The 27585-nt window shown below is 40.0% G+C and overlaps 2 protein-coding genes across 2 annotated transcripts in view; one reads left to right on the forward strand and one right to left on the reverse strand.

The window, feature by feature from the left end:
• Window positions 1-1558: 1558 nt before the first annotated feature.
• On the reverse strand, window positions 1559-8645 carry LOC139758561 (uncharacterized). The gene is made up of 5 exons (XM_071680083.1): window positions 7840-8645; window positions 7189-7295; window positions 6661-6773; window positions 6061-6182; window positions 1559-2804 (listed from the first exon to the last, which is right to left on the reverse strand). Exons 1-5 carry the CDS (start codon window positions 8617-8619, stop codon window positions 2193-2195), a joined length of 1734 nt encoding a protein of 577 aa, XP_071536184.1. The 5' UTR covers window positions 8620-8645; the 3' UTR covers window positions 1559-2192.
• Window positions 8646-13437: 4792 nt separating this feature from the next.
• The window catches only part of m-cup (ankyrin repeat protein mann-cup), an 83975-nt gene continuing 69827 nt past the window's right edge, over window positions 13438-27585 (forward strand). The window contains exon 1 of the mRNA XM_071679713.1: window positions 13438-15327. Coding sequence (XP_071535814.1) covers window positions 13624-15327 — 1704 coding nt within the window. The 5' untranslated portion in view covers window positions 13438-13623. The remainder of the gene's footprint in view (window positions 15328-27585) is intronic.

Below are 27585 nucleotides of genomic sequence, written 5' to 3' on the forward strand. Positions count from 1 at the left end.
ACCTCCTTCAACAAAATATTTGTATCAGGATTTGCCAAACTTGCAGCCCCTTTAACATCACTCACAGCGGGAACATGCACTTCAAACACACCCTCGTCGTATATACGGGATGAAACCTAAGGGAAGGCGTCCCAGGCCATCCAGGATAAGTTGGTGACAGGTGTGGTGACTTCTCTCACCCTTTCTTCCTAGAGACTGACGCTAGTTTCTCGGGAACGTGGGAGGGGGTTGCTGCCACAGGAGTTTTAACGGAGAAGGCGGGCATCCTGTGGCATATGCAAGTAGGGGGATTGAAAGGGGGCAGAGAGGAATATGCAGAACTACAGCAGCAGCAGGAAGCTCGAGCTGCTGGCTCTGAAGTGGGCAGTCACGGAAAAGTTCTGAGATTATCTCATAGGGAGCACATTTGTGGCATTGACGGATAACAACTCACTGACTCATCTAAAGCAAGCTAAACTGGGGACGGTAGAGCAGCGCTGGGTGGCCGGCCGATCTGGCCAAATTTCATTTTACCATAGAGCATCATGCAGGCAAGGCGAACGGGAACGCCTATGGGTTGTCGCAAAAGGCGAATGCACCAATGGCTGAGGCTGAGGATTCATCAGATAACGTGGAAGTAATGGGAGTGTTGGGTGAAGAGGAGTAGAGAGAGAGGGACATGGGTCAGGGAAGCAACCAGGGTGGCAAGGGAGAGAGAGAGAGAGAGAGAGAGAGAGAGAGAGAGAGAGAGAGAGAGAGAGAGAGAGAGAGAGAGAGAGAGAATCTCTCCCATGGGCAGGATCCAACGGAACTCGTGGAGTAGATATGTCTACCTAGCCTGTCGATGGATAGAGCGTGAGGGAGTTGCAACAACAGGACCATGGCATGCACTTACATGGTGTGTGTGAGAGTCAGGCTCGGGGGAACATGAAGGGGGGTCGAGTCTATGTTCAGAGCCCCATGGAAACAGAGGGAGAACTTACAACTAGAGGAGCAAGTCTTGGTTAGACGGTGGAACATGCCAGGGATAGGGTAGATCAGACAAGCTGGTCCTGCCTCAAACTCTAGGCAAGGAAGCCATGAGAGATATGCATGAGAAGATACATCAAGGGAAGGGGGAGCGGGGGGGGGGGGCGTACCACACGTAGAAAATGGGCGAGGAGAGGTAAAGGAAGGGATACAGTAATACTGTCTTATTACAGACTTAAACTGGACGGAGACAGGAAACGTCACGAATCTCCTGATGAAAGAACACAACGATACGATCCTTCAGCATGACGGTATCACACCCATGTGAAAGACGATCTAAGTACGATACGATCCTTCAGCTTGACAGTATCACACCCATGTGAAAGACGATCCAAGTTAAGTCAAAGGCTAGGCCATCACGTTGTTCTCACAGGACACAGCTCACGAGTCGTAAGACTAGGCTCTAAATTCAGAACCGTGACGAGCTTGTGTAAATACCAATCTGTACAATGATAGAGAGAGTCTTACATTCGCAAGTTGAAGTGTGGTACATTCGCAAATTGAAGCGTAGCAACGGTTTAATTCAAACTCGTAATACATCAGTCGAGAAGATTTATAGGAAGCTGTAACGAAGAGATTTATGCAAGGTTATAATGAATTACGAAAAGGTAACTAATTCTATACGAGGCTACAATGAATTACAAAAAGGTAACATTCTATATGTGGCTACAATGAATTACATACGGTACCTAATGCTACGAGGCTACAATGAATTACATAAGGTAATATGCTACGAGGCTACAATGAATTACATAAGGTAACTAATGCTACGAGGCTACAATGAATTACAAAAAGGTAACTAATTCTATATGAGGCTTCCATGAAGTAGAGAAAGGTAACTAATACTAATGTTCTAACTGCAAACAGAAGTACATCCACTCTGCCGTGATACCACATTAACACTGTGAAAATGACAGTGATTTTGAAGCAATGTGCTGTCGTGATACCTCATAAACACAACACACTGTGAAAACAATGTGAAAACAATGTGCTGTCGTGATTCCTCATAAACACAACACATTGTGAAAATGACAGTGATTTTGAGGCAATGTGCTGTCGTGATACCTCATAAACACAACACACTGTGAAAATGACAGTGATTTTGAAACAATGTTCTGTCGTGATTCCTCATAAACACAACACATTGTGAAAATGACTGATTTTGAAGCAATGTGCTCATGATCTCAGCTGCAACAGTGACTGTGATGCAGACCCAAGTACGAGTTGCAGATGAGGTTAAGCAGCATAGTCACCATGTCGTTGTTGGTGATGGCCCCCGCGTGTTGAGAGTCGAGGCAGAAGAGCAGGCGGCTCCTGAAGGCTGGGTGGGAGGTGAGGCCACGACGGTAGAGTTCGTCACACTCCTGAATCGCTGCCAGGTTGAGCGGTAAGCTGGAGTCCCACCACCACAGTCCCGAGGTGGACCTCGTAGGGACCAGGTGGTCCCGAGGGGTCGTGGCTTGCGTCAGGGCCTCAGGTGATCTTAGGTGGTCATGTTGGGTTGCAGTCTGCATTTCGGCTCCATAGGATTCCGGGTCATCCAATGGACTTGTGGTTTGCTCTGTGACCTCCTGTGTCCCTGGTCTGCTGCTGTCCTCGTGGTTATTGCATGCCAGGTGGCATGGCGCCACATGGGAAGCCTTGGTGGCTCTGTACTGGTTCAGAAGGTGGTTGAACGTCATCTCGCTCCAGTCGAAGTTGGTGGGATTAAAGGCAGCCAGCACATTTGGGGAGCTGTACGAGTGTGGCCGCAAGCGGCTCTGCGACAGCACCAGGACCCGCGTCCGCTGGCCGATCTGACGATAGGAACATGTAGAATAATTCTTCAGGTCACCATGTCGTTGGCTCTAAAAATGTCAAAATGATTCATAAGCTCGTAAACAACATGGAGGAGAACAGCAAATTGTTGGAGGTAAGTATAAACAGTTTTGAGTGATGTATGGACCAGATAATCACCCAGTCATGGACCAGAGAGTCATCCTGTCAAAGTGTTGACAGAGGTAAGATGGTGTAGTCATAGAATTCCTCTACATCATCGACGGGTCCGGAAATGCTCACAAAAGAACTTTCGGGTAAAACTTGTTGAATGAAGGAGTACTCAGGGAGGAACAGAAACGTGCTTACGAATGACTGGAGATTGATATGTTTGTGGATTAAAAAAAATTCTCAAAGGGATAACATAAGTCATCACCACCCCAGGCCAAGGACGTCCCTCCAGGGGCACACACAAAATACAAAGCGCTACTCTAGGTGCAAAGTACCTATTCATCTTATGGTCTTGGTGGCATTCATCCCCGTGCACTAAGTGTGCCCCTGAACTTGCACTAGTGCTTACTCGTCCGTTCCGTTTGTGCTTAAAAACTAGAACTATCCCTTCTTAGAAACATGCGTTGATTCACCCTATCCCTAAGAAGAGGGACCGTTCTAACTCCTCGAAGTATCGACACGTTGCTTTGACATCTACCACTTCCAAAGTCTTTGAATCCCTCTTCTTCAACTCCCATGTCTCAGGCGTCCTAAATCCCAGTCTTCTTCCTGATCACCAGTATTGTTACCGCAAGGCGAGATCCACTGGTGATATTCTTTCCTATCTTTCTAACGTGTAGTCATCAACTCTGAAAGGTTTGGGGGAATCCTGTGCAGCTTCCTTTGATATATCTAAGCTCCCCTTCCCTATCTTGCTCCCTCATATCTAGCTTCCTCGGGTCGATTTATCTCAGTTGTTGTTGATGGATCAGTCTCTCCCTCTTTCTCAATCAACAGCGGGGTCCCTTAAGGTTCTGTCCTGTCTCCTATTCTTTTTCTCCTTTATATCAACCATTTCCTTCTTCCACAAATAACGAAATGCACTCACACGCAGACGACTCTACACTGAATTCCTCCATATCCTTCAATTCTCCTTCTCTCTCTCTCGATCTACATCTCATCTCGACAGAATGTCATCAGTAAACTCAGACTTGGACAGGATATCCTAGTGGGGTAGACGAAATCTGGTTGTTTAATACCTCCAACACCCAATGTTCGCCCATCTTTCCATCGGAAAATCCCCCCAACTTTCAACGGTTCTGTAATTCCACCTCCTGAATCAGTGAACATACTTGATATTACTGTAACAACCACTCTATCTTGGAGACCCCCACATTACCGGAATATCGAAGTCTACTTCTAAGAAACTGGGAGACGTTTGAATGTCGGATCTTTTTCTGTACAGTTGCTCCGTTTATACAAAGGACTGACCCGTGCTTACATGGAGTACTGCTCTTACATCAGGGGTGGTTCTAACTCCACATACTTGACAGAGTCGAAAGCGGTCCGACTTAATAAACTAGCCTAGTACACTTCAAAACTTGACCCACTTGCCCCACGTCACATTGCTGGTTCACTTCTCCTTTTCTATAGGTATTACATTGGTCTTTGTTCCTAAGAGCTGGGTGCTTGTGTACCCCCAACACTAGACAGACCACGCAATAATCTGCAAGCTGCAGTGTCACATGATTATTGTGTGGCCGCTGACAACTCTAGGGAGGGCAGTCTTGATAACTTCCTACACTTCGAAGCTTTGGAACCCTTCCTTTCATGTCTTTCCCAACAACTATGACTTCGCATATTTTAAAAGACAGGCTATTCACTTCCTCCAAAGTTTGTAAATACTTCCCCGTCTCTTCTTTTTTTTCTTTTCATTAATCTCTCAATATTTCAGTTAAGGCCCGGCCCTGTTGTTGACTTTTGTCCGTGACTGGAAACGCCAACGAAAAAAAAAAAGAATCCGTTACACATCCACTCACTTTGCTTGGTTATTAATCTGTACATTTCTATATTAATCAACCGACATTCTTGTTCATATTGAGGCAAGGTGTGGGATCTGGATCTTCTAATTACTCTACATTCTTTATCCTGCTCACTTCTTATCACTCAAGTTTCCAGGAATGTTCATAATTCAATCATGACCTCATAAACACCTAGTACTTCCACCTACTCATATCCTTCTCATGCAAAAGTTGTGTTATTAAGAACATGTACATAATGTTTCATTGTTTCACTTCCTATGTATATTTCGTTCATTCTTAACTCATCTTTTATCATTTTTTTCCTTGTGTTCCCTAATTGTTTAAAGGTTTGAATACATATATCTACCTCAGCATTTTCAGTGGCTCTTTTTGCCGCCTTTGATTAGGTGCAACACCATTATATGTGAGGGAGCCCAAAGAAATTGAACATTATTGCCTTGATCCCTTAATTCAAGCATCATTTTTCTACGGACACCAGTAGTGTTCAAAAACTGGACTCCAGCTGCTTAAAGAAACCAAAGTTAACCTGCCATCTACAAAGAAATATGCATCATTAAACAACTACACAACCTTCTCTAGTCCTGTTGCATATAATTCAGCTTAAGCCCAATCTTAGTGTCCCCAACAATCATAATCTAAGTACTGCATTAAGGAACCCACATCCTGCCCTGCCACTTGACAGACCTGGGCCATCACAGTGTATATGTAATTTTTGATGTACTTGTTTTTAGGTAAACTACAAATCTACCCATACAATGCCTAGTTCATACAATGATTTGTTCAGAGTGAGAGGCAATATGTTTATAACAATTTCCTGCCCTTCCCACTACGTGACCCGGTAACTTTCCTGAAAAGATATACACCTATCATGTGATTTCTTTTTCAAATACATTACAATTATAAGGACTTTCATATAACCTCTCTTGTCTTGCCTTTTGTTTTCAAAACTCACATATATCTTGTAAAAGTTTTTCCCTACTGTTCCCTCCCAAACATATTGCAGAAACATTTAATTTCATTAAGTGAAATGCTTTGTCAACTTTACGGTGCTGGAACGAAACTCAGGTACGATACCACTGAGAGAGTGAAATTTAGAACAGTGAGCCAGATATACAGCATCAGTTGACATTCTGAGACCCTTTGAAGCCTAGCTGGGACTGCACTAAAAGTACATCACCGAGAGGTTGAAGCATATCCAAGATTAATCTAACAAAGTAGAAATAGGGCTGAAGCCTTCCGAAGACTGAGTACAGCACATGCTTACCTGCTCCAGGAGAGGCACGACAGCCTTGTGCATCTGCAGCAAGAAGTCCAGGATATCGGGAGGGTAGTGGTTCTCTGCCTCGTTCCACACTTCCCGCCACTGCATCATCCACGAGGTGTATCCTGCCCAGGGATATAGAAGTAGCTCAAGTGTAGGGGGCGCTCTGTTTATTCTGGATGCAGGTTACAAGGATGTTAGTTCTATATGTAAGGGGCAAGTGTGTTAGCTTTAAACGTTACGAAACGAGTATTAACTTCTAGATTTAGGGGGTACGATAGTTCTAGATGTGGTGAAGTTAGGTATAGGTGCCAGGTTTAAGGTGTTGGCTCTAGATTTACGATGGACACGGCTGGAAGGACATCCACTACCTCCAGGTCTAGGATGGGCTTGGCTCCCAGTGTCCTGGTACCACGGACTTGCTGGGAATAGGAAGTTGGGGACTCGTTCTCTCGACCATCAGCAAGATTTTGGGAGATATTGTACCAAAAACCAACATGAGTTGGGGAAACAGCTCATCCAAGAGTTGGGAGATCAATCAACAAACACCAGCAGGAGTTGGGAAGATAGCCCACCACCATCCGGATGTGGAATATTACTTACCCACCACCAGTAGGTCAGGAGTGGGCTCGGCCCCTGACGCCCATCTTTTTAACTCCACCAACTCCTGGGTCGAGTTGAGCAAGTCTAGTCTCATCTCGCTGAATCTCCGAAATCTGTGGTGGGGGTAATTATAAAGGTTTATATCACCGATTCCTGATTATCTATGTCAAATATTAACATATATTCATTCTTTAATAGCAAGATGCCATGTTGTGATTTGTAATAGATTTCCAAATTGCTGCCAAGCAACGACCTTACATCTCAACTCTTTTTCTGTGTGGTACTGAAGTAATTTGATTTCTAAGCTATAACATTCTCATACATGAAAATTTCTGTCAGTAATCACTCGTCATATCAAACTCATTTTTGTTTTCCTGTTTATCACATTTCAATCGTATCAAAAGCTTTTTCTACCGATTCTATACACTCATCAGAAACATGATTTAAAATATTCATGTCTTAATTGTCCTTAACTCTTTATATAACGAAAATAAATGTTATCTGTAAATGTATATTGCTGTGACGAACCTGTAGGTGATCCGCATTCGCGGCGCTTCCTGTGTGAGCGCTTCCATGTCGGTCCAAAGAAATGATTGCTGGTACTTCTTTGCCTCTGACCACGACATATTCCTATTCTGAAGAACAAAAATGTGTAAATGATTTTACTCCAGCCTGTGAAATTAGGTAACCTGTCTACCTATGGGAATGGGCGTCCTTGCCTTTCGCTAACTTACAGCGTGGGGAACCCCAGTTAGGCAAAATTAATTCCCACAAAAGGTTTAAAGGCTGACTGTACTTGATCCACCCTATAGAAACAATAACGTAATTAATGATAAAAGAAATATATACAAGTTACGCTTCTGAGTAGTTATACATACTGAGTACCACCATTGTACCAAAGAAAAAAATACTAGAATTAGGGGTTCTTGAGATAAAAATGTGTCTTGAAGCACCTAGAGAACAAAAATACACTTCATCACAGGAAGACAGGGAACTGAAAATACCCAGCACGTCAGTTCCTAATTATATCATTATTATAGTCTGAGTAAAATTAGTTTTTCACAGGTTATGCATGAATCTTTTTTTACTTTGATTATATGATTATCATACCAAATGACAATGATATATTGACATAAGAAAACACTCCAAATCTTTCCAACAGGCAATGAATCGACTTACCAGAAGATACACGGTGTAGTGGGACTCGGAGTCAGTACGGCTGAGAAACTCGTTGAAAAGGTACCTGACTTTAGAGTCGCCCATAAAGCAAAGCCACAGGCGAGGCGTCTCCTCCAACCTTCTCTTCACACAGGTGACAAAGCTGGCCGGATCGTCGTAAGGCTCCACGGTGCAAGGAACGTAGGGTAGCACACCGCCCCCAGCGATCACTCTGCTCCGCCAGAGGAAGAACGGAAGCTTCAGGTTAGCACTTTTTCTATTCATATGTTCATTGGTAGTATATTTCCTGTGGTTGAGTTTCTCACCAGACTTGCTATCGCCGAAAAATAGTAGTCTGGGAAGAAGCGCTGCGAGGGGGTAATAATCGGTGGTGAATGCTCCAGACGGAGAACTCCTCTTCCGCAGCAGGTGACGTACACTATGGGTGGCTGCAGACGACCCTTCCAAACTCAGGTAATTCACAGCCGATTCGTCAGCTTTCCACTCCTCAGTAGACACACCCATGCTATACGTTACATTACTTACAGAATTCCGGGGGATATTTACCTCATACAGACTGTGGTTGTGGTGGACGCTAGTGATAGTAAAGAGAGCGCGGCAAATGTGTTTGGACGTGGCGGACAAGATGACAACAGCGTCTCGCCTGGCTGGTTGTAATTGTGGCCTCTCGCCATTATCACTGTTGCTCCAATAAAAACCGATCAACAAACACATCACTGCAATCGTTACCATAAAAGCTCTTCGAAGGAAGACCACCGTACATACTCGGTGGCTTGACATACTGATTTCAGGTAGCAGCAGCTAGCCATCCAGCTCCAACCGACACCCGTGAAAGACAAGGAAAAACGCGTCTAAAATCAAATGAATGATGATAACATATTCATTGCGGAAATACTTGACGATTACGGTGAACTCTTGAAAATCTCTATGAAACTCTACGTTACTACCAGTGTTTCACTCTTCTCGATGATACTATTTTAATTTTTTTCGCCGGGAAACGTTAACTTTAAACAGAAGCCCCAAGTGCAGGGAGGTTCGCCGCGTGCACCCGATCACAGGTTGACTGACCTCGGAAGGTGGATAAAGCCAGCTTTTTCACATGCACTTCATATATGACATTAGATTTCGGTATTCCACTGAACACACTGTCTTTATATATATATATATATATATATATATATATATATATATATATATATATATATATATATATATATATTTTTTTTTTTTTTTTCCATACATACTCGACATTTCCCGCGCTTGCGAGGTAGCGTTAAGAAATGAGAACTGAGCCTTGTAGGGAATATCCTTACTTGGCCCTATTTTTGGAAAAGTAAAACAAAAAAAAAAAAAGAGGGGAGGATTTCCAGCCCCCCACTCCCTCCCCAGTCAGTTCCCTTCTATGGCACGCAGGGAATCCGTGGGAAGTATTCTTTCTCCCCTATCCCCTGGGATATATATATATATATATATATATATATATATATATATATATATATATATATATATATATATATCGTCTGTCCATCATGAATCATTTCTACTACTACGAGAGCAAAAAACGACGATATCAAACATAAAACTATTCCTCCGAAGGTCAGTTTTGACACAAAATGAATATATACGACATTTACGATCAAGATGCTTGGTTTTTCGTTCATGGATTGAACAGAAGCAATCAACAATGGTTGCTACTGCTCAATCCATGAAGTCCCCCCCACCACGGAAAGGTAACCAAGCTTCGGGGGGGGGGGATGGGTGTTTACCCTGACGCCAACTACGAAACGCAGTACAATATTTTTATAAAATCTTTCCTTAATCATGAAAAATGTATCACTTTCCGTAATCTTGAAAAATGAATCGCTCTCCTTAATCTTGAAAAATGAATCACTTTCCTTAGTCTTGAAAAATGAATCACTTTCCTTAGTCTTGAAAAATGAATCACTTTCCTTAATCTTGAAAAATGTATCACTTTCCGTAATCTTGAAAAATGAATCACTTTCCTTAATCTTGAAAAATGAATCACTTTCCTTAATCTTGAAAAATGAATCACTTTCCTTAATCTTGAAAAATGTATCACTTTCCGTAATCTTGAAAAATGAATCGCTCTCCTTAATCTTGAAAAATGAATCACTTTCCTTAGCCTTGAAAAATGAATCACTTTCCTTAGTCTTGAAAAATGAATCACTTTCCTTAGTCTTGAAAAATGAATCACTTTCCTTAATCTTGAAAAATGAATCAATTTCCTTAATCTTGAAAAATGAATCACTTTCCTTAGTCTTGAAAAATGAATCACTTTCCTTAATCTTGAAAAATGAATCACTTTCCTTAATCTTGAAAAAGGAATCACTTTCCTTAATCTTGATCTTGAAAAATGAATCAATCAATCACAGGGAAGAATAGCCCCAGTCATATGAAGACTTGCTGACCGAATCCTTGCGCATTGGGTAGAAAGTGATTTCTTTGATGGTAGCTTTATGGAAGGCACGGTAGCGTCGGAAGAGTTTCATTTGTTCTTTGAAGAGGGTAGGCAAGAGCAACCAGCCTGAAAATACAATGACTTCGGCCAGGGCGCAGTGGTGTGGGCTGCGAGCATGCCTGTGGCAAGTGATGTGCTCCACAGAGAGGCCAGTGATACTGAGGAAGTTGGGATCCGACATGAGTTTGTTATAGGTGGGGCATCCCATATCCTCAAGGTTAACGACTTTAGCGCGGCATTTGAAAACGGTGGTAAAGAGAGCCTCGATATATCCTCCCTTGAAGAGCAATACGTCGTACTGGTTAAGTACATCAAGAAAAGAAAGAATATATATATATATATATATATATATATATATATATATATATATATATATATATATATATATATATATATATATATATAGGGCCTTATTATCCTAAATGAGCCGCTTGGTCTTGCTTTCAGAACCGCCAGAAATCTCATGTGTACCAACATTTTCTTGCTTCCTATCGAGACTTCGGTCTTTCTCCCTCTTCGAGAGGCAAGAGGCAACTATCTTGAAAGCCAGGTGGAAGAAATACAGCGCCCAGAAGCGATATTCCCATAATAAAGTGGCAGACAGGAAGAGAAAAGTGAGAACATCCTCGCCACAGGATAGCCTGAGGCACTCGGCCGGGTTGCTGTCCTCCCGCCATCAGACACTCGTCCCAGCGATCACAAGTACAGACGACTCCACCGTCAGACCATCATATCTTTATTATACTCACAACAAATCTTATCAGTGTATCAACTTTGAAAGTATATGGGGGCGGACACTATATATATATATATATACTTTTTTCATACTATTCGCCATTTTCTGCGTTAGCGAAGTAGCGTTAAGAACAGAGGACTGAGCCTTTGAGGGAATATCCTCACTTGGCCCCCTTCTCTGTTCTTTCTTATGGAAAATTAAATACGAGAGGGGAGGATTTCCAGCGCTCCGATTCCTTCCCTTTTAGTCGCCCTATACGACACGTAGGGAATACATGGGAAGTATGTAGTATGTGTGGTTTCAGAAGTGGTAGAGGATGTGTGGATCAGGTGTTTGCTTTGAAGAACGTATGTGAGAAATACTTAGAAAAGCAAATGGATTTGTATGAAGCATTTATGGATCTGGAGAAGGCATATGATAGAGTGGATAGAGATGCTCTGTGGAAGGTATTAAGAATATATGGTGTGGGAAGCAAGTTGTTAGAAGCAAAGTTTTTATCGAGGATGTAAGGCATGTGTACGAGTAGGAAGAGAGGAAAGTGATTGGTTCTCAGTGAATATAGGTTTGCGGCAGGGGTGTGTGATGTCTCCATGGTTGTTTAATTTGTTCATGGATGGGGTTGTTAGGGAGGTGAATGCAAGAGTTTTGGAAAGAGGGGCAAGTATGCAGTCTGTTGTGGATGAGAGAGCTTGGGAAGTGAGTCAGTGACTTTAGCGAGGCTTTGTCATTACCAATGGACGAAAAGGAGTACACTTCTCATCGACGAACTTCTCATAAGTCCATCGTTTCTCACCTCTTGGTGGCAGCGTATCTTCGAAGCTGCAGGAACCCCTTGAAGAGTTGGGGGAGGGGGGAGGGGGGAAGGGTGTTAGGGGTCTTGGGCTTGTATGCTAAATTGTAATGAAGGAACTACTTTAGTACGGGAATTGTGAATTCATTTCTTAACGGTTACGGCTTCAGGCCTAGTCCACCTGGTCGTGGGCGATAAAGACACTTCATTTACATTAATATTCTTCACATTTTTCCCTGAATTTATATCTAACATATTTGCTATGCAATGGATATAGTGATTTCGTGATTTTTTTTTTTTTTTTGCATATATTATTGTACATACACCAATTGTCAACGTATGTATTTCTCGCTTTATTGTAGGTAAAGATGCGAAACACAATTCCTTCAGTCGGTGAAGAGGTATATTACATCCATTGCCCTGGTGCAGTACGTCAGAGAACGTATGCATAATAAGAGTTCATTGTACAAGGATAACGTAGTTCTGCAGTAACATTAGGCTGATGAAGCATAGATTTCACAGAGAATGATTTTCTAATGGTTTAAGTGAAGGGACAAATGTTTTAATAACTCAAATGCTTTGATATAACTTAGAACTCTTTTTCTCCCCCGCCCCTGTGCTTCGTTATAACAATGTGCATCAGAAGACATGACTATAAGCAGATTTCAAAGTCAGAGGTAAAGAGGTTTCCATTCCTTGACCTCATAAGTTACTATAAGAGTTTTCAAGACATTTTGTGTCCGTATTTGTGGTCAAGGATGTTCTACTGTCAGCGATTAACGTTGAAATCACTTAGTATTAAGCAATTTCCGTCAACCCTATTCTCAGCAGTGTTTTTTTTTTCTTGTCATTTATTGAACTGTTACACTTGCTTTAGGAACTAACATACAGCTGTAGTCTTTAGGGTCGAGGAGTTAACCTTTATATGATGTGTAGAAAAAATATCATCCATCTCGTGTTACTGATTCCAATTAACTGCCTCACGCAGAACAATGACATCTGCCAATGTTCTTATTTTACATGTATTTCTGGATGCGTATAATTTTCTATAATCTTTATTGCCTGTTGTCAATTATTATCATTTCAATAATGCTGCGGTAAAACTTTTGTAAACAGACTCAAGTGAGCAAACTAAAAAAAAAAAAAAGGGGGGGTTTAACGACATCGAGCTACGCAATTACTTTATATTTCTTTGCTTGCTTGCTGACAATTATATCCTCAACAGTTATTCTACGATATCTTTATGGATAATATATCATTAGAATATCTAAAATATGCAAAACATTCCTGTATCATAACATCCTATAATAATATACATATCAATGCTTTGTTACTGGAGGTGTTGGTAGCCCTGCCAACTTTGCCACGTTAGTGTGTATTGTTTATTTATGTTTTAATTTGTTTTTATTGTTTTGAGAATATAAAAAGACATTCTAACATATCAAGAACTCCCATATAATATAATATGAAGTATTGTAATGGGTATTTTTTGGTTTTAATCCAACAGTGATATAAGATATAGATTGATATTTGAGCAGTTTAAGGTGTCTGGCATCAACCAGGCGCTTTAGGCCAGTCGGCACCTGCGCTCAGCTGAGAGAACCAGTGTAGTGTGGGTCGAAGGAGCATCTGTGCGAGTAAGCGTAGTGAGCGTGTGCGTTATTACGAGCCCTTGCTGGCTCTTCAGGTGACCAACAGTCTCATTTCGTTCAGGTGTGGAGCAAGTTAGGCGAGCTGGATTCCCCAAAGGAAAATTTCTTCTCCGTTTTCAAGCGTAGAATGTGGATTACGGGAAAGGTTGACCAGACCTCGCAAAAAGAACAGATATATACGGATTTGTACAATGAATGTCGAAACATTGCACCTGGGGCTAGACTCTCCTACATGTTGCGGACCAGGCTCGAGAGGTACCAGAGAGAGGACAGGAAAGAGATAGTTAACAGAACTTACGAAGGTTGTGCCCCACTCTTCATTGCATGCAAGAGAGGCAATGTTGAAGTGGTGGATTATCTCATAACAACTTGTGGGGCGGACGCCGAGCAGCGGGGGTTGTATGAGGTGCCGGACGACCGATCAATCCACAATGTGACACCATTGTGGTGTGCATCAGTTGCTGGCCGTCTGCCTGTGGTCAAGTGTCTGGTCCAGCATGGCGCAGATGTCAACAGTGTGTCTGACACGGGGTCAACGCCTGTTCGCAGTGCTTGTTTCATGACCCATCTCGACATTGTGACTTACCTTGTGGAAAATGGAGCAAATATTTCAAAACCTAATTATAATGGGGGTACCTGTTTGATAAACTCTGTTCAGAGTGTAAAGCTGTGTGAGTACCTGCTTAAACATGGTGCCGATGTTAATGCACAGGATATTCAAAATAAGACAGCATTACACTATGCCATTCAGGAACACCGATTTGAGACCACGAAATTATTACTTGAACATGGAGCAAATCCACACCTTACCAGTCGATACCATGATGATGCCTTACAAACGGCATGCATCAAGGGGGCTTGTCAAATATATGAATATTTGATAAATGTTGTCTCGTATCCCCCGAGCAGGATAGCAGATGGATATGAACTGCTCGGTACCACGTTCTTAGATGAACACCATGACATACAGGCTGCTCTACAGTACTGGAGGAAAGCTGCAGGTATTCGGCATACCTCTGGGGTTTCCAAACAGATATTGCCTGCAAGGCGTAATTACCAGTATGCACTAGAGTTCAAGACTGCTGAGGAGTTGGAAGCAATAGCTATAGATTTAAATGGTATGAGGACGCAAAGTCTTTTAATATGTGAACGTATCTTAGGCACCGCTCATAAGGATATGATCTTTAGACTGATGTACAGAGGTGCAGCATATGCCGATTCACTCCAGTATCAAAATTGTATTGACCTGTGGCTTTATGCTCTGGAACTCAGAATTCAGAGAGATACGATTCTTTTCAATGAAACATGTTTCACGGCGCAGGCATTAGTGCGACTGTATTTAGACATGATAGATAAGCATGGTGCCGGGGTGATGCAGAACACTGTGAGCTTTGAGGATTCCTACCGTACCCTGGAGTTGCTCGCGGAGCAGCTTCCCAAATGCATGTCTCTCCTTCGGATACAACCAGTCCATAACAAACACCAAACCAACTTTGACCATATGTTGAGAGTTTTAACACACATGCTTTTCGTTGTGCTTCATATCCCAAGAACAGAGGAACAGCAGGAGAAGGTGGCAACCCTTGTGAACAGCATTCTACGTTTGGACCCTAGAACATGTGTGGGGGGTCACTCGCTTCTCCACCTTGCAGCCATGAAGACAAACGTGCTTAAGAATCATTCATCGTTGGAAGATGAGCACATGACGCCCTTTCCATCCGTCGTGGTTGTGTCCTTCTTGCTTGCTTGTGGTGCCCCTGTGAATACAACCAATGACAAAGGGTCATCTCCACTCTTCATGGCCTCTCAGGATGTTCTCTTCAAGGAGGAGGTGAGATATTAATTTACGTATGTTTTCCTTCCAGTTAAGATGATTTTTTTTTTAGCATTTACTGTGTAGAAATGGATGGTTCCCTAGCAAAAATAGATATAGTTGGAGGTGAGTTATTACTTTGCGTATGTTTTCCTTCTAATTAAGATTATTTTCTTAGCATTTACTGTGTAGAAATGGATTGTACCCTAGCAAAAATGAATATTGTAAATATTTTTGTTAATCACTATATTTTACTACTTGGGCAGATCACTATTTTTATGTTGACTTCATGGTCGCAATTTAGCATATTAGGTTTTTAAGATTTTTAAGTTAAGGAATGTATAGTTATCCAAATATAGTTATGGTGCCTGTTGCATATCATGTAATAAATTTTCTGCTAAGGCTTTGGTTATGAATTGCATGGATCTTATGAGGTCAGCTAGTTTACTGAGGACAATGTACCCAGGCTAGGGTAAATCCAGATTTGGGGACACACACTTGACTTTGTTTTGCAGTGGTAGTGCATTACAAGGGGAATAAAACAAGAACAGGGTTAACATGATTTGGATATTTCGATTAATGAGGAAGAATGCGAAGATCAGGGAAAATGTTAGAGGTCACATGTTTTGAAATAGACAGTACTCAAGAGACCTCATCGCATATCTACTGGCATCAGATATTTACCCAACTCTGGAATTTGTTTGTGAAATAAGATTCTTTGCTCCTTGTTTTTACATCCCGTTGCAGAAAGGTTTTATGTATTTAAAAGAACTGAACTTTCATTGCTTGTGTTTCGACGTTCATGATTGGGTGGATTAAACAATATTTGTATATTTAGATAGTAACGTTGAAAATTTGGGTAAATACTGGTTGCTAGGAAGTAAGTTTTTCCTCTGTCAGCTTGAGTGTTATTGTAGAATAAAGAACAAACTAAATCAACTTCCCGGATCATGTACTCTATATAGAGTATGTTACCACTGCAATACAAAGTCTGTGTCCTAAAGTGGACCTTTACACAGAAATGCTTTTATGTTTCATTTTCTGTAAGTGTGCACTTTTGCAACTGATCTTCTAGTACATTTCCCATTGACGAATTTTCTAAGGACATTTTGATATTTCATTCATAGAGCACTGTGTATTGTTTGCTCTAATTAAAGCTCCCTCATTTGATGCCTAATTTTTTTTAATTTGGATCCCTGTTAGTGGCATGTTTTTAGGTGTTTTAATGTTTTGTCGTTGTTGCCACATGGAAGGATATAGATATCATAAGAATGAAGGGAAGCAGATGGAGTGGAAGATTTTGTTTAGTGTAAAGAGGTTGATATGAGTAGACAGATTAACTTAGTGCACAAAGTGAAATGATAAGAAGTACTTTTATAAGTGTGCTCTTAATTTTGCTCATTCTTGTTCATGTACTTCTCTTTTGATTTTGTAATTTGTGGGGAACTATGATGTTTTTTGTCGTTCCTGGTCATTCCTCTCATGGCTTGGTTTGATTTGCCTCAGTGTGCTTTCTGTCCCTTAGAAAATCTTTACATTCGTCATAGATAAGCATTTCTTGAAGGTATGATCATTGTCAATTAAAATTTGACCTTACAGTAATCCCCAAATTTTGTTTGTAGCTATATCCAGTAATTGTTAGGAGAGGATTTGGTAATATTTAAGCATCAGCTTATCACAACTGCTGGCTAGTAATTTTGTTGAATTACAAACTTCCAGGTGATGTAGTACACAGCCAAAGCAGCACATCCTTACATATCATTTAACGAAATAGAATGTAAGCCTTATAAGATACATGGATAAACTATTAACCCTGTGACATTACTTGCAGTTAGCTCAGTTAGAACAGGTTGCGTATGGATAAACTGTCACCTGAAAATCTGGAGGGTACTACATACATATCCTGTGCTTGTAGTTATGTAAAGCAGTTTGGAAGTAGCTGTTACTGATGATTTCACATCTGTTTTTAAGTGTAGAGGCTTCTGCTTCAGCTTTTGTCAGATTACTATCAGAAAAAGTAGTATTTTTGCCAATATATACGTATTTCATAATATTATGGGTGGAAGAGAAAGGTGTTTTACATCTTTTCCATTCTATTTGTTTTCTACTCAGTTGAAGAGAAAGCATTCTGTGGAAAGGTACATAATTACAGTTTATATTCTGTTTTCAGTACTGCATGTCAGTGTTTCTCATTCATGTATTTGTGATGATGCAACCTTTCCTGCATGTGGAAAATAGCTTTTACAGTACTATATAAGCTTTAAGGTTTATCACCTTCAAAGTTTGCCAGTAATAAGAAGGATCAGTTAATACAAATTTATAAACTCAAAAGAACGAAGATATTTAAGTGTAGGGAATATTATAAGAATTATAGTTCACGACAGTAATAGTGATGCAGTCAGTGGTAACTGTTGATACACTTAGATTAATTTGCATTGGCAGTAGGGTTCTTACAGCTCTAGCAGGACACTACCTAGATGCAGAATTATTGATACATTGTTTCATATAAATTTAAGCAAGGTGTGCATGTATTTAGAGATTCATATGATCTTTGCAAATTAGCAAGATGTGCAGTAGATATGTGAATATAGATAGAAAAGCACATGGACTAATAAATTTTGAGTTGTCACCAGTATAAGATAAATGATTTTAACAAAGGAGGTGCAGAAGTAACCAAATTCAAGAACTACTGTCTTTATTATCAGTGGGTTTGATTAAAGAGTTTATTGTGAATTTTATTTTCAGATTTGAAAAAAAAAACACATACATCATGACAGTTTTAGCAGGGTAATGTAGTGGCTTTGATAAGGCAGAGTATTGTAGTATTAACCTATTTCCAGTAAAAGGCTGGACACATTATTGCTCAGAAATGCAGCTCAGTTTTTCAGTCATCAATAAACTGAGCATAATATTTGAAAGAATATTGTAAAATTTGTGTTAGATGAAAAAACATTATTTTTGCATTTGCTGTTTTGAGGAGGGATATAACATTAAAGATGGTTTATATGGGTCTCGTGCAGTTCTGCATTTTTTTTATGTTGAAGGCTCCAGTCATGGACAAAAGTCCACATCAAGGCATGCAAAGGAATAGAGTGAATTGGAACGATGTGGTATACAGGGGTCGATGTGCTGTCAATGGACTGAACCAGGGCATGTGAAACGTCTGTGGGGTCTGGATATGGATAGGGAGCTGTGGTTTCAGTACATTACACATGACAGCTAGAGACTGAGTGTGAAGAAATATGTCCTTTTTTGTCTGTTTTCCTGACAGTACCTCGCTGAAGCAGGGGATAGCGATGCTGTTTCTTGTGGGGTGGGGTAGCACCAGGAATGGTTGAAGGCAAGCAAGTATGAATATATGTATGTCTTTGTACGTATATGTATGTATATGGGCATTTATGTATATATATGTGTATGCACATGAGTGGATGGGCCATTCTTTAGTCTGTTTCCTTGCGCTACCTTGGAAACGCAGGAGACAGCGACAGAGTATAATAAAAAAGTAAAATAATATCAACAATATATATATATATATATATATATATATATATATATATATATATATATATATATATATATATGTGTGTGTGTGTGTGTGTGTGTAATAAAAACCTCATAATTGCCAAAGCTACCAGAGCTTTTGTCAAGGCTTGCTTGCTTCCATCAGCCAACAACTTACTGTACCTTTTCATAGGCAGTCCTGTGAATTTCATGAAATTGGCAGGGATTTTAGGCTGTGGCAGTCTTGTTCAAGGAATCATTAGGAAGATTTCTTCTGAAAATTTTGAAGTTGAAAAAGATCACACATCTGGTTGAATTTATGGGAGGCATCAGCCTCTTCCTCCAAATGAAGGTGAAGGTATGATGAACAGTTTGGGGTTGACTTGTTTCAGACCATTTACTGTTTCATGTTTGACCTATTCATTGCAACCTGCTTGGTCACATCTTACTGTTTTTATTCTGCTTGCTGCAGTTGGGACATGATCAAAATTTTGAATTGGTTGCCTCTGCCTCAATGCAAAATATATAACCATTAATGCTAATTGTGGCATTGCAATGCATTTTACTGGATTTTAGAGCCTAAATTTTCTCTTTACTCTAGTCAGTCAGTCTAAATGTATCATAGAGGCTTGTATGAAATCTGAACCTTTTCATTACCATATGTAATATTATGAAACTGTGAAGCTCATACAAAATAATGAATATTGCTGGTGAAATCCCATAGTGATCATATTTATTTGAGACAAAATCACCTCCAAAATACTATATATTCCACTGCACATAAGAATATTTGATAATCTGCACATAAGTGTACATTGAAAGTGTTGCAGTGAAATGGTTAATCATGGATTACTGTATTCTAATTGCTGCCACAGATTCTTAGCAACTTTGGCGAAATACTAGTTTGATGAGAGTGAAATACTTAAAGGACTAAGAGCTTGTAGTGTGCATTTGCTATGTAGCATAGTAGATGGTACTTACATTTTTGAATATTTACTCAAGGGCAGTTGTTCTTGCATTGTTTAAAACGTTGATATATAATGTATCCAGATTCATTCTGTTTCAACCAGAAAAGATCAGTTGCCCCATGTATACCAAAGTAAATACCTAACAAACTTTGTCTCAGTTCTGGTGACTGGTGTCTGAGCAGTTGCCCAGTTTTGTATTTATATGGATATTGTGTATCAGTTAAGCAAACGGGACATGATAACAGATCAAAATGATTATTATAATGTGTGAAATTTTCGTTTCCCATTATGTAAGTTTATGTAAGTTTTTGACAGTATTTTAGCACTAGATATTTACTGTAATTAGAATTTTTTTTTCTTTCCAAAAAAATGAACAGAGAAGGGGGCCAAGTTGGGATAATCCCCCTAAGGCTCAGTCCTCTGTTCTTAACGCTATCTCGCAAACACGGGAAATTGCGAATATGTATAAAGAAAAATTATAGTTATTGTCAAAGATTTATAGTTATTTCTGAAAAAAATATACATGCAGACTACTTGATTACTGAGTTGAAGTGCTGGGAGTAACATCTGACCTAGTTGATGTTGGAGGTGAGTAACCATCAGTTTCCTTTTTCGGTTCGGTTAATGCTTATTGGGTGGCAGAAGACATGTTATGCATTTTATTCATTGTATGTGGCAGTTTGAGTGTGTTTGGAGGATTGTTTTGGTTTTGGGTTGGGAGCATCAGGCATGGAGCTTGGTAAAGAGAATGGAGCTCCCTAACCTGGGAGAGTACGTGGCGGCTTTGATAACTTCTTAAGCACTTCTTCCAGCGTTGCTTGATCCATTATTACTGAAAGTGGGGTTTTCCTTTGATGTGCCAAATGTATTTGGTAATCATATGTTGGTATGTAATATATAAGTTTAGGGTCATGTGGGTGAAGGTGTAAGAATGGAAATGAAGAAAGGATTAAGGGCAGAATATGCCTCCCGACCCTGATTATGAGTCACAGAGGTCAGGAATGTAGGCTGTGGATATGAGCTATTTGAGAGGAGCATGTGGTATACGACTCGATGGAATGATGAAAGAAGCGAGGTGATGTATGAGATTTGGTATGGCGGGGAATGAAAAGGAATGAATTCTGTAGTGAGTGAAAGGTAATACTTTAAGGTGCTTTGGGTGTGTGGAAAGAATGCACGACAGGAAGGGTACAAGTAGAGTGTATGATAGTACGATTAAAGGGGTTGGTGTGAGAGGAAGACCGCCTGCAACGTGGGGAAACAGATGAAAGAGTACCGGAGGGAGAGAAATGGTGGAAAAATGCATGGAATGGTGCATGCGAGGTATGCATACAAGGACAAGTGAAGAGTCCTCTGTCTTAGCCATGGGTGCTCTTCATGGAAGTTCGCGGAGGGTTAGCCACCCCTTTCATGGGAGTTCGCGGAGATTTTGGGCGTCAAGAGATAAGGTAGAGATAGATTATGTTTCCTGTCACTCGAAGTAATTGATATTAGATTTCAGATTGATATTAAGGGAGTTGACCTTAAAACCTGATTATTGTTTGAAGGAGATTTGTCATTTATATGCGCAATTTCACAGATTTCTTGTTAGTCCACTGAAGTATATTAATAGATTTTGTTAAGTATCATGTATTCAAGGATTATTTCCTGCCAAAACTATATAGTGCTTATGGTTGTTACAGTTATTTCGTATACGTAAGAATATGGGGTTGTATTATAGTTGTTACAAGAATATAGTGTTTTATAATGCATTGAATATCCTCCAGGGATATGCATGTCAGATCCTTTCATTACTGATTGTACACTTTTTTTTTACGTTAAGTTGAAAAGTTTGAAGGTAAACGATGTATCCCATGATTATGCACGGTCACTGAACTACAGGGCTTGAGTTCAGTGAGCATGTTACAGAAACTATTATCCCGTGTGTTCATTACTTTCACTTTTACCACGATACATTAGCTGGAGGAATTTGCTTTCCATGTACTGGATCCTGTGTTGGTTTATACCCATTCTTCTGTGCAGTAAAGCTTTACGCCTGGACATAGCAAGACTATGTGTTCGTTCTTTCATTGTTCTTTGGAAATGTACCCCTTTCACGTTACCCACAGTTTAGTTTTTGAATTCGTGTGCTTTTAATGATGAAACACGGCAGTCAATGCAGTGACCGTGTGATTAGCAATAGTATTAAAAGTATCGCTTTTGTACATTTATGCAAACTTACGTCCGGTCGCTTGGGAATTTTAACTCTTTTTATATCTTCGGTCTTTTTTATTGAATTTATTTTTACCAGACAACCCAGTCGTGGGCCAAATAGGCCTCCTCTTGTCTTGTCTTTCTCATGTACACTCGCACCTGACAAACCTTTCTCTGCATCATTTCTGGATGAATCATGTGTTTTCCCCTTCCTTCGTCGTGAGCCTTCCCAGCGCTTCAGTAATTGACCTTGTTTGCACTTTATTTTCTCTTTAGCTGCGCATTACACTCGTGAAAATATGATGCAGCGTAACTAAGTGACAAATTTATACATTGTTTCTCTCCAGTGTTTAAAGTTTGGCCGTGTGGAGGCATGTAAACAACACTTATTCTGTTTAATCCAGCATGAATTTATGAACAAATTGAACAGGTTAAGAAAACTTTGTGAACATACAGGCCTGACATTTAATTTTTTGTACATTTTTTTTTTTTAGTGTGCAGTGTTAGATAAGTTTAATATCCAGTGATTTTTGACTGGAAATGCTGTAGTTATGAAGATTAGAACTAGGAGCCATCAGAGATGATATACCCGTTTGGTATGATTTAATGAATACGTCGATTAAAGTGTGAGTGTGAAGAATATGAATGAAAGTTTGAGTTGCGCTAGTGAAATCATTGGAAGGGATATATGCACAACGTACAGCGGGTGATTAGTTGGGTAAAGTTGATGTACTGGTTGTGATGGCTAGGTTGAAGGTCGTAGGCAAAGGAGACCTGCTGGATCACGTAGCAGACGGGCAAAGTGAAGAGGTGGTCAGTAGTATAAGAGGCAGTATAATAAGTAGGTGCTGCCATAGGAATGACACCCCGACCAGCCTCAGTAAACAGGCGAAATGTGAAGTCACTTTGGCCAAGTGATCAGTTCGTGGGGAGTTTCTTATTTCTCAGTTTCGCACGATCGGATGATTTGTATAATTTTAATCTACTTTTATTCCTATTAGATCAGTTTGATCGGTACTTTACCCAGATCAGTTTGATCGGTACTTTACCCTGTTCCGCAATTCGAGATCGGTGCATTATAATGTTAATGATATGAGATCGCGTTTGTAAGTATGGGAATCATTTCCATCTGCAGAATAAAGTGGTTTTGATTGAGGTCATCACGTTGGCCATCATATTGGAGACACCAATCACTTGTTATTTACCGGAGCGTTGGCGGGCTAGCACAGGGGGGGATGATTGGAGGCAATTGATTTTGTGCCGTACCGAAGGTCAGAGGGACCTGCTGCAGTGTGGAAGGCTGTCACAGGTTTTTCAGGAAATGAAGGGGATATTAAGGATAACATAATGTTGAAGTTATATTGACTGTTGCAACGTGTTTCCTCATATACCATTGAACTTGACTCGGGCATTTTCAAGTTGGTTGTAAGGCATCTATTTTTTTTTTTTTTTTTTTTTTTGCATAGCTTCCGTGTGATTTTTTTTTGAATGACATCGTTACATCAGGATATGTTTAAAATCACATCTGCTATCGTAGTGTGAGCGTGGATGTTCGTTATTGCTGTGATACGGAGTATAAATTGCTTTTCATAGTAGGTGTTGAAAAAATAGAAAGATCCAATATTAATTTGCATGGCGCTGCTCTGTTTTAAGACGATGAATGTTTCTGTGTCTCATTATCGTTCATGTCTATAATAAGGTAGGATACATTTTACTTTTTTTTTTGTCTTGTATTAGGGGGAAAGGCCATTTTACACACTTACTCATTCGACTTTGTGGTTAAAATCCTGTAAATGGATATCGCTGCTTGGTAAAAGTGGTGAGGAATGGATATTAGGCATCGCGTTTCATGGCGATACAGCTCATATATACATATATTTTTTTTCTTTCAGTGTAAGGCATGACGTGATTTGGGACTTTGTATGGCATTCGTTCGATAACGCTTTGGTAAGAGAGAGAGAGAGAGAGAGAGAGAGAGAGAGAGAGAGAGAGAGAGAGAGAGAGAGAATGGGTTTAATAGCGTCATTGATTTTGTGTGTGTGTGTGTGTGTGTGTGTGTGTGAGTGTTATGTTATATCTAGGATGAAGATACAATTGATCTTTTCATGATAATGATTTTGTAATTGCAGAAGTGGCTGCGAAATCAGTGTTGGTAAGTGCTTATATTCACAGGGATCTGATATATGCAGACGTGTGTAGTGGATAGATAGCTCGGGGCACTGTATGTTAGGGTGGGGGGGGGGGGGGATGAGGTCACGAACTCAGTTTGACCAAGGCAGTGGTTTTCAGCTTTCGTTCACTGAAGGCATTCTGAATTCATTTAATGTATTCTGCGGCACTTCTGATCCTCATTTATATTTCGTGACCCCCTTATCTTTTATTTGTCATATTGCTCAGCGCCCCTTTCTCATATAATCCTGAACTTTATTCATGATTCGTGTTGATGTATGCTTTATATATATATATATATATATATATATATATATATATATATATATATATATATATATATATATATATAGCAGTAAGTCAGTGGTGTTCGTGATCTAGTATTTGCTGATAACCACGAGAAAGATGAAACGTTTCGTGTTTCATTTTACTCGTGGTTATCAATATATATATATATATATATATATATATATATATATATATATATATATATATATATATATATATATAGTGCATATGAACACGCACTTTCATGGAACGCTAATACCCTCCAACAGGCAGGATTCGAATTCAGGGTTCGACCTGGCTGCTGGAGGGTATTATGTTATATATATATATATATATATATATATATATATATATATATATATATATATATATATATATATATAAATGCTCGTGTATAGGCGTTTATGTATAGATATGTGTATATGAGTGGATGGGCCGTTCTTCTTGTTTCTTGGCGCTTCCTCTATGACGAGGGAATTGGCGATCAAATATGGTAAATGAATATTGAATAAATTTTTGTAAAAGGAAAAAAGTAACGTTGTGGAAGTGATTAATGAGTGGAAATATTCGAGTCACCCCTGATAAGAATTATTGGACCATGGCTTCCCGTTCTCCCAGCCCTAATTGTTTGCCGTTCTTATCCCACCCTAAAACCTGCACACTTTTTCTTTTTACCTCTCCCTCGGTTCCTCCGCCTCTCGCCTCTTTCCCCCTTTATCTCCTGTTCTTCCTTCCTGTCTTTTGACGTGCCCTTCCGTTTGCCCTTTCCTTTTCGTATCTCATATTTACCTCCCTCCTTAAGGCTTTGTAATCCCTCTAGCACGACGGTGTGGTCGGTCTCTCAGTATGACGATATTAGACGCTTGAGACATAGGAAGGATATGTCTAATGGTCCGTTCAGAGGCCAAGACCCTCATGCCCAAGGGGAGTAAACGCATCCCTAAAAACAGATCATAACTCGATCCTGTAAAACGCCTCCTCCTCATCCAGCCTCGCTCAAGGTTGATTTTTTAGTTGTTTTCTATGTTTTTTTTATTATTCCTTCATGTGGAAATGTGTTTGGATAAGAGACTGTGCTACACGATAGTGAATCCCCCCTCCCCCCCCTTGAAACAGCACCCGTCGCTGTGTTCACTCCTCCTCGCCTGTGGCTACGCTTCACTGAGTTCGGGATGGCACGCACCCCTTGGATGGTATTTGCAATTTGCATTATTTGAACTGCACAATTGCCGATCATGTAACCGTGAAGTATAATAAGTCAGTAAAGAACGAAGCGTAAACTGGTTCTGTTCTTGCCGTCTGCCTTAGCATGCTTATTTCTCTTTATTTGATGTTTTTACTGTCTACTCCAATATTTCTCCGACCTAGGAATCTAATGAGTTATTCCAAAGCCTCTCGCTTTTGATCAGTTGATCGACCCGCACTTACAGTTCTGTTGTAAATTCCTGTATTCACCGTCAATGTTTCAATTATTGCAGATGCTTAATCTTCCCATTACCCTCCATCTATGAAACTTTACCCTTAAGAGATTTCAGCATTCGGGTTGAGAAAAATCCTCGACCATATAATCGCGCCACACAATCACATTGGCCAGTATACTGATTTTATTCCTGTTATCCCTACCTCAGCATTACGCCTAGATGTAAGGGACATTTCACCCTTTCGTCCCTGGCCATATTTCTAGTCAGTACGGTAACAATATTACGATGGAAACTTTGATTTTACACCATAGGCATCCTTTGTGGAGGAGACGAGATGAATAAATTTGGGGACGCGTCCTTTTTATATATTTGCATATTCATTTGGAAAAGCTGATTAGTGTGTTTATTCAAATGTTGGAGCATGCATGTATGTTATAGGTAAAGGCAAATATCAAAGCTTATATATTTTTTTTTTTCTTAGTAATGAGCCTTTTCTTGTCTCGTGTTAACCTCGGGACGTTGGGCAATGCAAGTGCGTCACTTATCCAGTCCTCGTCTACTGTGTGAACGGAAGGTCGCCCGGGTTGTACAAGGGGGGTTACTTTCTAACGTACTCGAAATCACATGATGAAATGAAATGTATTTTATTTTCTGACATGATGACATGAAATGTATTCTTTTTTTCTTATTAGTTTGTGGGTTGGACGTAGGTGAGACTGGATGCGGGTCTGATTTTGGAGGGTATTTCTCTTAATATGACATACGGATACTAATGTTCCCGACTTGTGTAGTGTATTCTGCCTCAGCCACATAATATTTGTCATGTAGCAATAGCTCCTGTTTCATTGTTCGCGTAGGAAACTTGCCATTGTGTCGGTCAAGATCCTTTACGGTAATGCTTTTTGTTGTCTCTCCCTTTCTCATAAACTCTGTCCTTGCTTTTATCATGTACCTTGGCGATGGTTGAACGCTTCTTTCATGTAATGTATCCCATATGAGACTTTTTGCTTATCGGAAGTCGTATTTTCTCGTTCGTAGCCTAGGTACTTAACCAAACACGTTACTAATTCAACTACCAGAACATTCTCATACCTTCTTATATATATATATATATATATATATATATATATATATATATATATATATATATATATATATATATATATTTCCCCTGCATTTCGTATATATTTATACCCGTCATAGACTTCCCCCTTCATCACTATGATATTCATGTTCGTCTGTAATGCCTCTCAAGTGTTCCTGAATGTTTTCAATTAGGCTCTTGCTGTTTGCAACTTCTTGTCAAAAGTTTAACCAACGTTCCATTCAATCAATCAAAACTTCCTGCTCGTATGTAAACACTTCACGTCTTTTTTTATTGATCTCTTATATATATATATATATATATATATATATATATATATATATATATATATATATATAGCAGTGGTTGGCGATCTCCATGCACCACACAAGACATGATGTTATAAACGCTTCCTCCCTAGACCCGTCTCGCATGGGTTCCTTTGGACATTTTGCACCACTTGTCTAAAGAACGAATGAAACATTACGGAAGCTTACAAAGTCCTTCCGAATTCACACGCGTAGATTTTTGTACACAGTTCTTTGTTCATCGTATCGAGGATACATGACGAACATTTGTTCTCGTATTCTCATATCTGTCTTTCACTCCATTGTCTCCCTGTGATAGTTTCATTCCACCAACTTTCGTTCGA

The sequence above is a fragment of the Panulirus ornatus genome, chromosome 30, assembly GCF_036320965.1.
Source record: "Panulirus ornatus isolate Po-2019 chromosome 30, ASM3632096v1, whole genome shotgun sequence".
Lineage (NCBI taxonomy): Eukaryota > Metazoa > Arthropoda > Malacostraca > Decapoda > Palinuridae > Panulirus > Panulirus ornatus.

Bases quoted from the DNA above. Each gene is read 5' to 3' on its own strand.
- LOC139758561 (XM_071680083.1), bottom strand. From the start codon at position 8,619: ATGTCAAGCCACCGAGTATGTACGGTGGTCTTCCTTCGAAGAGCTTTT. The intron at 7,296-7,839 runs GTAAGTCGATTC...TTTGTTCTTCAG, and splicing joins ACTACACCGTGTATCTTCTG to AATAGGAATATGTCGTGGTC. The intron at 6,183-6,660 runs GTAAGTAATATT...ATCCCTGGGCAG, and splicing joins TCCTGACCTACTGGTGGTGG to GATACACCTCGTGGATGATG.